Source organism: Nelumbo lutea, chromosome 2 (assembly GCF_056320005.1).
Source record: "Nelumbo lutea isolate HS-2025 chromosome 2, American lotus-T2T, whole genome shotgun sequence".
Taxonomy (NCBI): domain Eukaryota; kingdom Viridiplantae; phylum Streptophyta; class Magnoliopsida; order Proteales; family Nelumbonaceae; genus Nelumbo; species Nelumbo lutea.
Window position 1 is genome coordinate 10,548,061 of NC_142685.1, and position 18,017 is coordinate 10,566,077.

At 38.4% G+C, this 18,017-nt stretch overlaps 1 protein-coding gene across 2 annotated transcripts; it reads left to right on the forward strand.

The window, feature by feature from the left end:
- Positions 1–8,571: 8,571 nt before the first annotated feature.
- On the forward strand, positions 8,572–17,503 carry ATERDJ3A (DNAJ heat shock N-terminal domain-containing protein). Of its 2 annotated transcripts, none has more exons than XM_088973712.1 (7): positions 8,572–9,273; positions 12,860–12,915; positions 13,034–13,107; positions 13,318–13,841; positions 13,975–14,316; positions 15,087–15,440; positions 16,824–17,503. In XM_088973712.1, the coding sequence occupies exons 1-7, from the start codon at positions 9,235–9,237 to the stop codon at positions 17,109–17,111; spliced, it is 1,677 nt and encodes a 558-aa protein (XP_088829838.1). In that variant the 5' UTR covers positions 8,572–9,234; the 3' UTR covers positions 17,112–17,503. The 2 variants fall into 2 exon arrangements, with proteins under 2 accessions (XP_088829838.1, XP_088829837.1); XM_088973711.1 differs by lacking the exon at positions 8,572–9,273 and adding an exon at positions 9,855–10,294.
- Positions 17,504–18,017: the final 514 nt, after the last annotated feature.

The window sequence follows — 18,017 nt, forward strand, 5'->3', positions numbered from 1 at the left end:
ATTTCTTATTTATCATCAATATTTTTAACCTATTATTGACTTGGCTGATTGAACCATTCAAACCCTCACCCGGCCTTGATTTTGGGTTTGGTTTCGTTGAAACTCTCCATTTCATTTAAAAGCTGTCTAACCTGGACAGTTCAACCATTGACCCATTCAACCTTGTAAGCAGGTCGTAGGTTGTGCATTTAACTATGTGCAAACTTTTGGAAGCCATGACTTTGCACTTTGATGTCCGATTGGGGTTATCTTTTTCTTTTTTTGTTTTTTGTTTTTTGAATAACTTTTCAAGATCTATACATCCCAAGGGCCTTAGGTGCCTTGCCTTGCTGTTTTTGTGAAAACCCCTTTTTTGGCCCCAAATTGCAATTTTAATATTTTTTATAAATAAAAAAATAAAAAACTGAACTAAAAAACATAAATAATGTAACATAATACATATATTATATGTAATTAATTAATTAATATATGTAAAACGCAGTTATACTACTTATTGATAAAATATGTATTTTTACACACACACACACACACACACATATAGTGTTAACACAAAGCAGTTTGACTCATTTGACCTTGATAGTCGAACCTGTGACCTTATGGCCTGAAGGCAAAAATGGATCAGCCTCTGGGTCAGTTTTTAAAACACTATTTATCATATTTATTATTGTTTAATATGTCAAATATATGATGTTAAAAATATTCTCAATTTTTTAATTATATATTTTATGTATTTTATATATTTTTGAATTTTATTATTTAATTATGGCAACACGGATTGACTCATTTGACCCAAATTGTTTAATTTCTACCATTGCTTAGATGAAAACACTATTTTTTCTAGGTAGATTTTAAAAGTATAAGTTTTTATGTTATTGAGATTAGTAATTTATTCTGTATGGATTTAATTATAGAATTTAATGATGAGAAGAAACAAACAAGCCTTAAATATATGATTCAATGAAAGTGAAAATTAATACCTTTAAGTCTATGTTTGGTTTTAAGGAAAATGTAAGGAAACCTTTGCAAACCTTGTATTGATTTTAATGCATTTCCCTTCATTTCTCTACTTTTCCTTCAAACCAAACACAACCTAAATGTTGGATTTAATGTGAGAGAATTGAATGCATTGAATATCTTAAAATTACCTATTTTCAACTCATTTAATATCAATAACCTATTATCCTATTTTCCCATCATTTTTATTAATAAATTTAAATATAGAGGGGTAAAAGTTGTCATAAAGAAATTATAGAAATATTCTTGAAGTCATTCGTGCTTTTTAAAGTAGTATATATATTTGTCAAAAAAGGAAGAATGACTGTTCAGCCCAAGGTCAGGAGTTTTAGGCCTAATGTACAATGAGGATAGGTGCCATCTTGGAATTGATGCCAATTCACATGGGGCTTTTTGACATTTTGAATGTTTATAGATATGCAATAAAATTCAAAAATCTGCATTGGGCCTTTGGTAATATGTACATTTATCGTCTCGTTTTTCAAGGATAAACGCCTAAACTAAAAAAAAAACACCCATAAACTGTTTGGAATTGTTGTTTAACCGGTGTTTTGCATGTGTTGCACATCTTTTACAATGGGTGACATGCGTGCTCATCCCCAATGCATTATGCATAGCCACCAATCTCACAGTACAAGAAGCGTGAGCTTTCATTTTTCATGATTTCAAATCCAATTTTAAATCCATTGACTCAGATAAGTTGTCAAAAATATCCGACGGTTCAGATCTTTCTTTTCTCATTAATAACAATTTTTTAGTAACACTTGGTCAACTAGGTGAGGGAATAACGAGAAGGAGATGCATGATGGTTATTGTCGTCAGAGAAGGAGGTATGGCATTGATAGAACACCTAAGAATGAACCGATCACAGTTACATGTATATCTATTTAATGAAAAAAAGGGACTTTGAGTTCTAGTGAATTACTTGCCGGCAAAGGATTTATTACTACAATGAGATGCGTAATGGCTACCGTCATCGGAGAAGGAAGTCTGAAAAAACTGATATTACCATTTTAGCCAGAAGTGCAGAGGTATATGAGAAAACGAGAAGATCCTGAGAGGTTTTAACCGAAAATGCTCACCGACGACATGAATCCAGCGAGGAGTAGTGATAGTGAGTAGTGATAGTGAGTAGTGATAGTGACGAGTAGCAAGGGGAGGACGGCTCAAGGAAGGAACACCGAACAAAAGGAAAAAAAAAAACTTCAAACTCAAATCTGGGTATCTGAAGTATATTCGACGGGGTTTTAATCAAACGTACTCACCGCACGAGGTGTATTTGCCGAGGAGCACTAGCAGTGACAAGTAGCAACAGGAGATAATGAGCAGCGTGATCTACCAGATAAGTTCAACTTTCAAACATGTCATCGGCCATGTGGGTTCCACATCGGATCTACGCCGATAAGCTATTGCGCGGGAATGTGGGGGCGTTGGAGGAAACTCCAGAGTCCAGATTTAGTGGACCCTTGGGAGGCGTGCGCGTTACCCACTTCAAATTAATCCTAACGTTAACAGGCTCTTGGGCGTTGATCAATTGAATCCGGTTGGACCGGACAAAAAAAATTACAGCTGACGTTCGTGACTGTGAAATACACTGGCGGCAAGAAATCAATTGGCGATAAGTATGCCTGTCTCCTTCTTCTTCTTCTCATCTCATTATTATGACGCCGGCGGTCATCAGCCATCAGAACGAAGGTCCACCAGGGGAACATGTACTCTCTCCACCGTATCATTGGAACCCTACCCTATTACCAGATCATCGGCGACCAACACCAACCGACGTCCATGAGGAGCTTCTATCCAAAATGGTGGTACATCATGAACATTAGTGTCATCTTGCTTGATCTTTTTTTAAATAATTTTCTAAAACTGTAGTGACTGATATAAGCTACAGGTCTCTTGAGTCTTGATTATGAAATTCAAGCTAGCTCCTTACTAGAAATTGCTGGTTTCCCAAGACGTACTAGTTTCCTGTCATGAAGATCAATATTGCTTTGGCCATGCTTAATTTTGGTAGGTATGCTTTACCACATTAAACCAAGCAATACATTAGTTTGTTTACGGAAGTGCAAAGAGTTGAAGGTTAGTCTGAGCTATATTTTCTGTTTCCTCATCTATTTTCATTACTGAAGTTTAGTTTTTGGAGGAAGTTCCATTAGATGTTGCTCCACATTTTCTATGAAAGTTTAACACCATTTCTTTTCCAGTTGCAGAGTTTTGTTTGTTGGCCTATTCAAGATACTGGGTACTGGAAACAAGGCCAAGCTACTGGAAACAAGCTGATGCCATTCATTGGGTACCCTAGGGTTGCCATGTGGCAATTCATGCCACTTGCTGCAATTGGTGCCTCACAAGATCATGTTCTCTGCCCCCGGTTGCTTAAGCTGGAAGATCTTGGTGATAGATTAGCCTTAATGTGCCTAGAAAAATGTTCAGTGTCTTTGATATTTTTTCCTTGTTGGCTTCATTTTAGTTGGAAATCAGAAATAACCGGATTAGATGGGTTTAAAACATTCGGAATTTTGTAATTTTGTTAACCCGGTATTGTTGCTCATTTGTAAAATCGGATCCAAGTAATTTATTTTGGATTCTCGTCTATGTATGTTTGGCACGTCAATGTTATTCATTTAAGAATCATTATGTTCCTTGGGTTAATTTTACTGTCCCATGCGTGGTGTTGTCTGAACGCCAAGAGGCAGAGGCAGACAGATCTACTCAGATGGAAGCTTGTTTTCTAGATAGGCCACCTGTAAAATTTGAGTCCAAGTTGAATGTTTACAGTTAACTCAACATTCAAAACTTGGTAGCACCGTTTTTGCACAGGTCCTACAAACAATGTTGTGCAGCATATGACAGGATGAATGAATACTTGTATTGGTCCCGATTTTCACTCGGCCATTGGTCATGTTAGATCATTGCCTCTTCATTTGTGCACTGTCATGCAGTATATGCTCTCATTTTCCGATAAAACTTGATGAAGGAAGATTTGGCCCGACCTCACTATTACGTGACATGTGGCAGAAGCAACAGCTCGGCAAAAGGGGCCAAGCCTAGGTGGGAACAAGGGGACACCAGCGGACCAAACTCCCTACGGGGGGCCCGAACTGACCCACTTTGTAACAACTCGGGATACACTTCGCCGAACTGACCCACCTTGTAACAGCTCGGCAAAAGGGGCCAAGCCTAGGCGGGAACAAGGGGACACCAGCGGACCAAACTCCCTACGGGGGGCCCGAACTGATCCACTTTGTAACAGCTCGAGATACACTTCGCCGAACTGACCCACCTTGTAACAGCTCGGGATATACCTCGCCGAACTGGCCAACTTTGTAACAGCTCGGGATACACTTCGCTGAACTAACCCACCTTGTAACAGCTCGGGATATACCTCGCTGAACTGGCCAACTTTGTAACAGCTCGGGATACACTTTGCCGAACTGACCCACCTTGTAACAGCTCGGGATATACCTCGCCGAACTGGCCAACTTTGTAACAGCTCGGGATACACTTCGCTGAACTGACCCACCTTGTAACAGCTCGGGATATACCTTGCCGAACTGACCTGCCCTATAGATACCTCCAAGCTCAAGACTTCGCCTCGCTCAGCACTCCGCATCACCTTCTGGGCACCAAACCAAACAAGTCGTACCATGCCTGACATTGAGGAAGTCCGTGCCCGAGGGCGCCGCGCCTGATTGACTTGGGATCTGACGTTTGACAGCCGCACTCTAAACGGACACCTGCCACCGCCACTGACACCGCCCTCTCTAGTTAGAAAGACGGTTAGGCAATGACGGTTCTGTCCCAGCAGAAAGGACGACGGCCGAATTGACAAGCACAAGGGTAATCATACCCGACTTGACAAGGGCCTCGGGACGAGTGCACGAAGTGATTATAAGAGCCGCCCTTGCCCCCAACAAAGGAGGTATGCAAACTTTGCGCTATCTGGTATTACCTTACTTTTGAAGGATTCTAACTTGAGCTTCGGAGCCTCTACACCGGGTTCCCCCCAGAGCTTTCCCATCTCCTCCGTTTCAGGTTCCCTGCTACCCCGTTCAGAAGCAAGGCCGCAGATAGCTAAGACCGACCGGATCGCGCACCATCAAAACTCATTAATAGTTATCAATTGAATGCTCTCATTTTAACGAATACTATTTGACTACTTCATGTCTACAAGTGCATGATGAAGTTTCAAGTTGTATTTTATCAATTGGCATTTTTCTTGAACATGGGTAACAACCTCACAAATGATTTTGAATCTTCGTAGGAGGCCAATTATATTGGCATTGGGCCACGACTGATCAGTCTGATATACCCGATATGTATAGAGTTGATATGTTTTATGATTAGCCAAATCTTATAATAAGGGGTATTATTATTATTTTGAAGCATTAGTGCGTTACAAGTTGCATCGTAGGCATTTAACTTACAAATTCATTATGGTAGTGTAAATACGAAGAAACCTCATAGAGCTAACATATTTATTACTTATTGAGAAGATGGGAACAGGGGCATGAAAACAAGAGTATAATCTAGAGACAGAGAAGAGAGGGAGTAGGGCGGGGAGGCAGCTTTGTTCAAATCCCCAACAAAATCAAACAATGGATTTATACTCCATGGAATCCAAAGGCTCCAAAGGTGGTAACCAGAGCAGTACTTATAGCCATTATTGTACGGACTGATAATACAATGGAGGCCCTACCATATTTCACTATGGCCCTCTATACTACTAGTAACCCAAGAAGTGATGCCACAAAAGTACCTATAGAAAAGATAATTTCATTTATGTGATCCACGCTGGCCGGTAAGTATTGGATTGTAGACATTGAAGAAGAAAATCAAATCATGAAGGAACAAGTGGCTGTTGTCACCAGCACACAACAAAGCCATGGCAAAGATGATAACTCACAGTGTAACAAACATGAATCATGATCTTTCATAGAGTTTACCCAGCTATTGCATTCATGAAGGCAACCCCAAATAAATGAAACTTTGCTTGAGGTTGTTTTTGTTGCTCAAGATCATGATGGTAAGCCAGCCAATGCAGTACAAAACTCTGAGACTGGATCTAATTAGCAAGAGCACCTGTTTCCCTGGTGGACCTTCGTTCTGATGACTGACGACCGCTGGTGTACTTCACACTCACGGGTGCCGGCTATACAGTGAATGGCCTTGGAGGAAAAATGGGAGGGAGTTTGAATGAACTCCCAAATCCCAAATAATTCATATGAATTGTTTTTTTTTTTTTGCCTTTTTGTCCTTTTTTTCTGTCTGGTTCAACTAGATTCAATTGACTAATGCCCAAAAGCCCGTTAACGTTAAAATGAGTTTGAAGTGGGTGACGTGCACGCCTCCTATTGGAGGGTGCATGCTTCCTGTGAACCCAAGGGTCCACTAAATCCAGACTTTAAACTCCAAGACGGTGTTCGTTGCCCCAAAAAGTGGTGCCACATAGGCGCCACATCCGAAAAATGTTGCCCCAAAAAAATGATGAAATCTTTGGTTTTGTTTTTCATGGAAAAAAACGTTGCCCTACATCACGCCTTGGAAATCAAGAGGCATGATTGGAGACACCATCAAATTTGCTGTTCTGGTGGTTTCAAAATCGTTGCTACCAATGGTACAATTACGTGGCATCATCATCTGAAGTGTTGCATAATATAGACTAATGCTGAAAACAGTTATAAAATATTTGTACCAAATAAAACCAGTGTTGTTTCCCTAGAAAAATCCTATGTGGTACCATTGATGCAAAAAAATAAAAAAAAGAAGTCATTTTCTAAGAAAATGGTGCAACTTACCTTCATTCATACAATACTATTTTCTCAGAAAAAATGGATATGAAGCAACAACATCGATGTCAAACACCTACCAACTTTACCTCTTTCCAAACAACATTGTTCGTGAAAATTGAAGTGTGGATGTTTATTAGCATTTTTTCGTTCAATGCCCTAACCAAACAATGTAATTCACCATGATAAACACAACACCTATTTAACTATTTATCTGATATACTATGGGGATGTTTGGTTCTATTGGCATTTATTAAAAAAATGCCACCACATCAATGCCACATAGGCATTGACATTTATTGCAGATGAAGCAAAATGAAACAATTGTTTGGTTTCACCATTTATCAAACAATTGTTTTGTGCATGGGGCATTTGGGAAAATACCAAATTCTTGTTTTCCCAAATGCCCAACATTTATTGAAACTAAATGCTAATGTGGCACACTTTAATGGGTATTAATCTGAGGTGGAAAATAAAAAACGTTTAAAGTGAAATTCAACCAAAAAACAAAATGGGGGTTTTTACCATTCGATCCACCCCTAGGACTAGGGGTGGATTGAATTCTGCTTGTGAATTAATGCCAGATTCACGGGCAGGATGTGGTTTATAGGGGGGGTGCACTAATAGACTAGGAGGGGGCTGCAAATTAGATTTTTTAGGGGGATTGTAGTCCAAAAATCCCAAAACAAAAATAGGAAAACATTTAAAGTAAAAATCATTTAAAGTGAAAAAGTATAAATAAACATTTTAAAGTGAAAAAGTGCAAACAAACACCCTACCCATAAATGACCATGTAACCAAATACATACTATATCAATAAATGGACCAGGTTTTGCCAATTAATAAGTACTAACCAAACCATTCCAATCAAACTGTCGAGACATCAGTCCTCTTCCATCAGAAAAGCATTAAGCGTCGACATTTACTATAGGGAAAAGTATCAATTAGTACTCTGGGCCTAGTGCCATTTTTGTCCCCGAGCTTAAAAATGTATCAATTCAGTATTTGAACTTTCAAAATATGCCAATCCGATACATGCCATTAACCAACCATCAATTATCTGTATTACGTGATGACATGTTTGATTTTAAATTATGTAAAATGTCAAGATTACCTTTCAAAACACTGTTCATTTTCTTCCTCGATAATTAAGATTGAAGCAAAGCAATGATGAACCCCAAACCTACAAGGGTTTCAACACTTGTCACATTTGGATTTGAGGGGAGTCATTTGATTTTTGTAGGAATTGGAGAATGAATCATTACCATTCCCTTGTAAAATTGTACCAAAAACTTATACCACTGTTTCATCTTCTTGAAAAAGAATGTGATGAACAATATTTTAGTTTTAAGAAGAGCATTTGGATAATTGACAAAATAGATGACACCCAAAGGATATTTGTGTCTTTCTAACAATAGTTACTAGATTGGCACATTTTAAAAGTTCATATATTGAATTATAACATTTTAAAGTTAGGGACCAAAATGGCACTAGCCCAATGTAGAAGTAGGGGTGAGCATACTTTGGTTAAAACCGAATAACTAAACTGGAATTTTAGGTTCTGTGTTTTTGGGTCGGTTAGTTTGGGGATTTGGTTCGTTTCGGTTTTAAACATCGGTTTATTAAAGTTCGCTTTTTTGTTTCGGTTATGGCATTTAGCAATTCGGTTAACCGAAAAAACCGAACTTACATGGGTAAGTAGGTAAAATAGTTTCCCTCTTGAGCCTAAACCTTTAACTCCTAAATTCCCAGATCCTATTTCTAATAGAAATGGCAATTTTGAAAAAAAAAGCAAAACCCCTTCCTGCTTCCCCTTCGAGACTGTCTTCCCACCCAGGCGTCGGCAACCTTTTGGCTGGGCTTCAGCCTTCATCTTCTGTCATCTACCACCGGCAAGCGGCGAGCGGTGACATAAGTTAATCCAGCAGCAGGCAGCAGTGACGAGAACGAAAAACCCCTTCCTGATTCCCCTTCGAGACTTTGTCTTCCCACCCAAGTGTCGGCGACCTTTTGCCTGGGCTTCATCTTTTGTCATCTACTAGCAGCAAGTGGCAAGCGGTGACATCAGTTATCCAGCAGTGGGCGGCAAGGACGAGAATGCAAAACCCCTTCCTGCTTCCCCTTCGAGACTTTGTGTTCCCACCCAGGCGTGCTTCATCTTCTATCGTCTACCACCGGCAAGCGGTGAGCGGCGACATCAATTAATCCAGTAGCAGGCGGCAACGACGAGTTCCAGTTTAACTTCTTTAGTGAAGAGTGAAGACTGGAGAGTGATCTCTGCTGTCTCTATAACTGTACACACCCTGTGAACATCTACAACAATGAGCACCTAAGAATCTATTATTTTTTTTTCTTATTATTCTACAATGGTGAGCATCTGTGAATTTACAAGACTGCAACTGTGAATCTTCAAGACTACAATAAAATAATGAGCAAGACTAAGCTGTTATTCTCCAAGACTATAACGGTAAGCATCTATGAATCTTCAAGACTGCAACGGTGAGCATGATTGAGCTGTTATTCTCTATTTTTTTTTCGCTTCTCATGAGTAATCAAGTCAATTTTTTTGAAGTTATGATATTTTGCATTTTTGGTGGAATCAGTGAATGACCCACCTACTTGAAGTTCGATTTAATCGAAACAACCAAATTAACCAAAAAAATTGGGTTCGATTTATTCAGTTTACCCAAACTTTGGTCTCGGTTCGGTTTCCAATTCCACTAGTTCGGTTTTAAACCGAACAAACCGTTTGCTCACCCCTGCAATAATTGAGAATTTCCCTTTACTATACCGATTAACCAAAATTCGGATATTGCTCTCATAGAGTGTGCCACACACAGTAACACTGAGATCAAGCACTTACAGCCGCACATCGGAAATATTTTCAACCTATTCATGGAAGATATTCCTAATACACGGCTACAAATCCGAAATAAGCGATAGTGCTCACCAGATCCGGACTTGCCAGATCATCCGCCATAATATGAGTTGATGATGACAGTAACCGGACATCAAGGATTTGATGTGACGAAAAATATCAAGTATCATGAAATCTGATTGGTCAATTGTCGTGGAGGTACAAGCCTCTACCACGTACACCCAACAGACGAAGCATCTCGACTCCGCGAAACCTATTTCTCGAATTCTCTCTCTACGCCTTCCCTCCGACATGTAGTAACTAGCCACCGATTCGTTTCATCACCCTTCACCGAAAAAAAACCCTTATAAGTTGTGACTTGTTAGCGATTACAGATATTCAAATCGTGTCATTTCAGTCGTGACCTAATAGGATCGTTTTTCTTCTTTGGCATATGATACTCGTCGCTCCGAATTGAGAATCCTCCAAAAAGCAAATTTAATATCAAAACTTCTTTCTGATTCAAAATCTCATGATGAATTATCCTATTCTGTTACCGTTTTTTGTCTGTGCATTGTTTTTCTTCTTCCTGTTGTTCACTCAAGGAGCGAAAACAGTCGACCCGTACAAGGTAAGATCTCCAGTTCCTATTTAGAGGCATCCATATTCATCTCATATGTGGAAAGAATTATCGTTTTGTCCGAATTTATTTTCTAGCTCATTTTCTTTTGGTGCATAACTGAAATTTGTTGTTTTGTCTGAGCCCCGGGGAATGAACGGGGTTTAGACGAGCTAAATAATTAACTTTGGCTAACTAGTTTGGCTAGAATTGGGGAAACCGTTGCTAGGGATTGTATTAGTATACACAATAAGCTCAGAGTTTTTTACATGTTTTAGTTGAAGTTTAGTTCCTCATACTAAGTTTCCTGGTAGTAGGTACATCTGGTCGAAGTATTGCACGGAGAAATGTTCTCTTTACCTTTCTCCCATTGTTGGAACACAAATTGAGAATATAGCAAGAACTAAAACCGGATACGTTATCACATATGTACAGTTTGTGCCCAATTATAGTCAATGAAATACATATATCGCCCCCTTTGTATTCCTGTCACATTTAGACCTCCCATAATTTCACCATTGGTTGTTACACCGGTTGTTTAGACCTCCTTATTGAATATCTATCTAGCTTTCTTTTTCTTTCATTGTTTAGTGGTGCTAAAATCCTCAATATTGTCCAGTTGCTGTAATGAGAACATCTCATTTCTTGCCTTTCTACTTTGGATGAAATATTGAATTTCCAAAATGCAATCCAGCACAGAGGCCATTCATGATAAAAGTGAAACTAGTTTGCTATTAATTTACCAACTATCTCATAAATCAAGGGGAAAAAGAAACTGTTCTCTCATTCATCCACACCCATTGAAACCCAAACAAATTGGACAAATTGATACGTGTTGCTAAAACAAGACTTTATACCAAAGTTAAAGTCTAGCTCTAGGGATGCAATTTGGGCAGGGCAAGGTTGGGGTTTTGCTAAGTTTTTTAATAGGGCCAGGCACAGTGCAGTTTAAAATCTTAACTTGGGTACCCGTTTTATGCCCCTACATAAATTGCTTGAAAACCTAGAAAGTTGTGAATTGGTTGTTGGTTTGTTGCAAGTCACATCATAAGTTGGTTTGTCAAAGTTGAAACATGTTTTAAGTTACCTTCTTCTTTCTTGAAAGATAGACTTGTATTGAAAGTCAAATAGTGCTTATGTATTCTACTTCAGAGAGAGTGAAGAGTGCAGATAGAGTTGTTTTATAATCTATCAAGAGAGAAGATTCCAGGTATGATCAAAGTAGCAAGAGCTTAGTTGTAGAACCCTCTAGGTTTGCTTAGACTTGAAAGCTTCTATTATGTGCCAAGCCCAAGAAAAAAGCGAAAGGGAAAACTTGTTACAACAAAAAACTGTTGAAGCCTACTTCCAATGCACCAGGTTTGTACGTAAGTTGCAAATTATGAATCATAAACCAAATGAACCAATAAGTCAGGTAAGTATGGTTTAGATATTGCTGTGAACTGAATTGCAATATTAATATAAGATGGTCTCTGGGGTTGCTTAGAGAAGGAAATAAAAGTCAGACAACAATTGTAGGTTGTTCTACTGCTTTTTCGTTGGATCTGCAATTCTTCACTGAAATATAGTTAGGTTATATTGATTGTGAAGCACAACTTTGCGAGGAGAATAATCTTTGGCATATTCCTGTTGATGAATTAGAATTATCCCACGATGGCTGTGACATCTTAAGGAATATTTATGTAATGAAGTTATGGTGGAGTTGGATTCAAAACTCTTTGTTGAGTACTGCTAACAATGTTGAAACCCTATTGGTTCATATTTGTAGTGGTGGCCTGTACTCATGAATTTTCTGGAGGAACTCCTATTTGTAGACATTCAACATGTATTGTGAAAGCAATGGAGTAGCAGATGCCCTTCCCAACTTTGAACCTGGTTTTCAAGGGAATTCCACTTTTGATTCTAACAGAACTCCTGCAAGCTGTGAATTGTTTATTTCCTTCCACGTTACACTTTGCCCTTTTCTTCATTTTATTTGGAGGCTGTGTGAAAAATTATATTGTATGGTGGTATTTGGTTTAAGGCTCCTCATCCCACCCGGGGGGGTGGGGGGAGTAAAGAAAAGGAGGAGCAAGTTGTAATCTTCGTTCTGTAGTAATATTCTTCTTTGAGGTGTGCTTGGTAGCTTATGCTTTCCTTAGAAGAGGGAGTAACCTAGAGGGGAAGTTGTTGAACTAGTGCTAAGCCATCCCTTTTTTCTCCTACTAGAGAAAAGTTCCTGATGATAAAATTATGCTAGTTTATACCTTTCTCTTGGGAGCCATTTGATGACAGCTGGAATGGATGAATGGAATGACTTATTGGTTATTAAGGAGGTTCTGAGCTCCTTAGTGGCTCAATCTGAAGTTGAATTGACCACAGTGCCTCGGAATATTTTGTTATTTAATGATTTTATCCACGACAAAGCAATAATCATTTAGTTCAGCCACTTCAGCAGTTATCAAATGGCCCCTTTCTGTGGCGATTTATTGAAACTAAAACGAGAAGAATCATACCTTTCAAAATTTAAGCTCTCTTATTTCCTGATATCTTGATTCTTTATGAATCACTAATATTGCAATTTTATTTTTTTCTCAGGTTCTTGGGGTTGAGCGAAATGCAAGCCAACGTGAAATTCAGAAAGCTTTCCACAAGTACGTTTTATTTAATAACCTCATTCTTATTGTTTTGCTTGGCACCTTGGCATAATCAAAATGTCTCCTTTTCAGCTAAACTTTCTAGTTTTTACAATATTCACTCCTTTTTTTGCAGGCTTTCTCTCCAATACCACCCTGATAAGAACAAAAATAAGGGTGCACATGAGAAATTTGCTGAGATTAATAATGGTAATGTAGTTAACTTTCTTATGTGCAGCCTTTTCTTCTACTTTTATTTCTTTCTGTTATAATAATTAAATTATTGTTATTTTCTGATTCATCAAAAGAAAATTATTGTTATATTTTGTTATTCTTGGAAGTTGCTTTTTTCTATAACTAAAGTAATTATTTCCATTCCATATTGCTTTATTTATATGTTGCAAATCTTATGTGTTTCAGCATATGAAATTCTGTCGGATGAAGAGAAGAGGAAGAATTATGATCTCTATGGGGACGAGAAGGGCAGCCCCAGATTTGATACTGGTAATCCTGGGGATCATGGGGGATATGCCTTTTTCACAAGTGGTGGGCAAGGAAATAACCGTTTTACTTTTAGGCCAGATGAGTGGCAAAGTATGGGTGACCAAGGACAATCCAAGTCATTCTCATTTTCCTTTGGAAAGCCCAGTGCAAGTCAGAGTTCATTTAGTTTTGGTTTTGATGATCTCTTCGCCAATTTCTTTGGGGGTGGTATGACAGGTGGTAGCCATTTCAGTGGTTTTAGTGGCTCAACAGAATCACAATCTGAGCCAAGGAGTTCACCTAAGAGCATCCAGATTATAAATTCACAACTGTTTAAGAAAGAAATAACAGACCAGGGAATTACCTGGCTTTTGTTATTTTACAGACCTACAGAGAATAAACAGCAGTATTATGAATCTATCTTAGAGGAATCTGCCATGTCGCTAAAAGGAGCCTTGAAGGTAGTCATCTTTTCTTGTGTGTTTTGTTGAACAAAGAAAACCATATTCAATATATTGTGATTTCATTAGTATTTTTTTTTTGATTTTGTGATAATTACTTTTCTGTTTTCTTTCTTTATTCTATTTTGATCAGGTTGGTAGCATAAATTGCCAAACTGAACTCTCTCTCTGTAAGGATCTTGGTATAGCAGTTACCACAGCACCCCGGGCTTTTGTTTATTCATATACCACAAATGACAAAGGCTCCTTGTTAGAGTATAAAGGTGATTGGGATATCAAAAGTTTGAAAACCTTCTGTCTAGATCACTTGCCAAGGTTTTCAAGACGGGTTGACTTAAATAATTTTGATGTTTCCTCAAGAACTGTTGAAAACCTTCCTCGGGTACTCCTGCTCTCTACAAAGAGAGATACTCCTGTAATATGGCGTGTACTCAGTGGTTTACATCGCAAGCGCATTATCTTCTATGATTCACAGGTAAGCTTGACACCTATATCATCTATTCAGAACAAATAATCTGCTTGAATGTGTATAGTTAGAAGAAAGAAGGCATTTGAGTTCTCTCTCGTGATTTGGCCTACTCAAGAGGTTAATCTTTTTATTTTATTTTTTGTTTTTATTAAACCTATTGGGTTAAGAATATGATTTTTGTGGGTTTAGCAAGTTCTAGTTGTTGACACCAAGGTTCAAAATATCGATACACCCGATATGCATTTGAGCTCTCTCTTGTGATTTGGCCTACTCAAGAGGTTAATCTTTTTATTTTATTTTTTGTTTTTATTAAACCTATTGGGTTAAGAATATGATTTTTGTGGGTTTAGCAAGTTCTAGTTGTTGACACCAAGGTTTAGCAAGTTCTAGTTTTTTTAGTTTTTTTTTTTTTTCAATTCCGGTTCAGATGGGCCGGTTTAAGGTCCAAGGTCCGTCCACCCCCTGAACCGGTCAAAACCCCGATACACCCTCTGTAGGGGCATATCGGGAAGCTCCTGATATGATACATGTCGGCCGATATGTATCGATTTTTTGAACCTTGGTCGACACTTTTACATGACTGAGTGAACACATCAACAATGGCTGAGGTTAACCTTCATTGTTTCACACTTGAAGTATTCCATTAAATGCATGATTAATTTGGCTTAGTGAGTTCAGCAAATTCAGCTGCTATGATCAAGTGGATCAAAATTTAAATTAATAAGCTCCCTTCTAGGGAAAGATTGCAGTAAATTTTGCTTTATGTTTCTATGTAGGTGCATGATGTTTCTGATCCAATGGTGAAGAAGTTAGGAGTTGATGCACTTCCTGCTATTGTTGGTTGGCTCTCAAATGGGGAGAAGCACATCTTGAAAAAAGGAATTCATGTCAAAGATTTAGAATCTACAATTCGTGATTTGAGTGTGCTACTTGATGCATTTGAGAAAAAGAACAAGAAGACAACCTCTGGTCAGGGAAAAAAGCCACAAACTGAACAGCAGGAGAAACAGATACCTCTGCTTATGAGTTCAAATTCTGATACTTATTGTGGAGAAAAAACACCTGTCTGCATTATAGGTGCTTTCAGATCATCCAAAGCAAGGGGCCAGCTTGAAACCATCCTCTCTACTGTAAGTAAAATTTTATTGCAGATGGGTTTCTCCCCTGATTTAGTGAAAATATCAAACTTTTCTCTCTCTAGGATCTCATTAATAGTAGATGAAGCATCCACCACCACTACCATCATACATGCCTTATCTCCAACAATATGGGGTATCCACTGTTAAATTATTAGTGCTTAAATCATTCTTACTACTTTTACTTGTCCTTTTTGGTCTACCCCTAGCTCTTATAGTCCCTTCTACACATATGGTGGATGATTGAATAAAATTATAACCAGAAAATGTGTACGAGTGCCAAAATTATGTGGATCAATGTTCAAAATATTGATATGCTGGTAGAGGCGTATCAGTAGTTTTTTAGTTATTTTTTTTTTCAAGTACGGTTCAGAGGGGCCGGTTTAAGGTTCACCCACCCCCTGAACCAGTCAAAACCCTGATACACCCTCTGTAGGGGTGTATCGAGAAGCTCCCGATATGATACTAATCGATATTTTGAGCCTCGATGTGGATGAAGCATCTACCATATAAGTACCAAAGTGTGTAAAAGGAATAAAGTTACAACTAGAAAATTCATGAATGTTGCCTAACAATACCCTGCCATCCTCTGTCAGTCTGTATCTCATTTCTCTAAATTAAGGGTTGAATTCCTAATATATAATAAACAATAAAAAATATTTCCAGATTCTCCCTGTAGGATTTACTTTGTCTTGGGAAAAAATAGTAGAAAACAACTTCTACTTCTTTCCTTCTAAATTACCCAGAAAGCTAGGAGTTATCCTCCACGAAGTTCAACATCCTATCTCCAGACAGAATCTGTCTATGCTGTGTCAAGACAAGCCCATGAGGCCTCAAGGGTATCCTCCTATTCCACATAATAGTTTCAAAGTGAGTCTTATATGTTATAGGCCATGCTGCCCTGAGGTAATAGGTATCTGCTATGCTTTTGGCTTTCTTCTACACCAGAGGTCCAGATATTTCATCTGTTTGTCAAACTGAAATCTTGGTCCTTTGTTCGATCCAGAGTTGGCTTCTATCCTGAAGCTGTGAGCTATGTGGAAACTTCCACCAGTCATCCTGAGAGGGATTGCATTGTCTCTATATAGAGTTAATTATAGAAGCAGAGAATCACTATGAACCATTGAAGATCAAATCCACTCCCTCTACCTTTATCACTGGCTTAGACATCATGAGGTTCATGGTGGGCCACCTTTGGTATGGTTCAAGAAGATTCCTAGAAAATGCGTTTTTTTCTTGGTAATCTGGGGGGTTGGATCAAGTATGGTTGAGTGGTATCAATGAGGCAGAAATTGCTTTTCTGAATTTTGAATACATAAAACATGGAAAATATAATATCATGCTATTTTCTTTCTGATGTGCCCACGTTTTTTCCAGGTCTCTCAGAAAACCCTAACAAGGAGGCAGAACCAATTCTCCAGCACTGGCGATGCTGTATCTTACTCTCTGTTGGATGCTACCAAACAGTCAGCATTCCTCGACTCCTTTGACAAGTCCGGATTCAAGTCTTTGGACAAACTTCTGGTGGCATACAAGCCCCGGAAAGGAAAATTTGCATTGTTCACCAATGAAATGACCATGGAAGAAGTGGAGAAGTTTATCGGCTCCATTCTTAACGGGGACATACCATTCAAGAAGATACGACAAAAGCCAGTTCTCAAGTGATTAGAAGAGAACGGAATATGACAGATGTGATGTGCCGGCGGTGACATGTTTGTACAAAGTTGCGCAATTTTATGCAGCATTATACTGATTTAGGCCCAGTTACCGAATTGGTGGTTTTCTTTGGAAGCCTGTGAGTTGTATGATCTGTCACAAATACTGTAGTGTAGTAGCAGAGATCTGTGTACAGTGGGCTTGGAGTAATCCGTGACAGTGCTTAAAGAAAATTTGGTTGCGACATCTTAAAATACATGGATGTGGCCGTACATCTTAAAAAAGTTCATAGATATTTTAACCGTGTACATTTGTAACTTGCTAGAACAAATTTTGTAGCATCCTTTTTATGATTTTTTTCCTAACGAAATTATGACTTCTGGAGACCGAGGATTGTCTTATTTCTTTTGTTCATTTTGTGGGGCATTTCTGGAGTGTTCGTGTCCGTGTATAGGTGGGGGGGGGGGTGCGGTGAAAGCAATTTGTGTCAAAGGACAAAAATGTAATAAAAATTTTATATTTCATGGATTGAAAAATGAACATCGAACAAACGGGAGACTGAACGTAGAAGATAGAACCAAGGTTCGAAGTACCAGTAGGTCACCGAAATGCCTATTTTGATTTGTTTAAACGTTAAATAATAGTATTATAACCCTATGTAAGTATGAAACCATAAAAAAGAAAAAAAAAAGAAATTATATGATTACCTGAAACACCTGTTTTGCATGTTCGTGGGTATCGGGCGTATGTAGGAGGATAGATACTTCGAACTTTGTATACAAACCTAAGGTTGTGTTTGGTTTGTATAGGATTCTCTATTTTAATATCTTTCCCTCCCTTTTCTTTCAAATCAAACATAGTCTTAAATTTTTAATATTTTTTTAAATGCAATTGATATTTTTGTTTGAAACTGGG

What these genes read in the sequence shown, in the direction of transcription:
- ATERDJ3A (XM_088973711.1), top strand. Translation starts at nt 10,196, where the DNA reads ATGATGAATTATCCTATTCTGTTACCGTTTTTTGTCTGTGCATTGTTT. An exon ending in AAACAGTCGACCCGTACAAG is followed by an intron (nt 10,295 to 12,859) that starts GTAAGATCTCCA and finishes TTTTTTTCTCAG; the next exon opens with GTTCTTGGGGTTGAGCGAAA. An exon ending in TTATCTTCTATGATTCACAG is followed by an intron (nt 14,317 to 15,086) that starts GTAAGCTTGACA and finishes GTTTCTATGTAG; the next exon opens with GTGCATGATGTTTCTGATCC.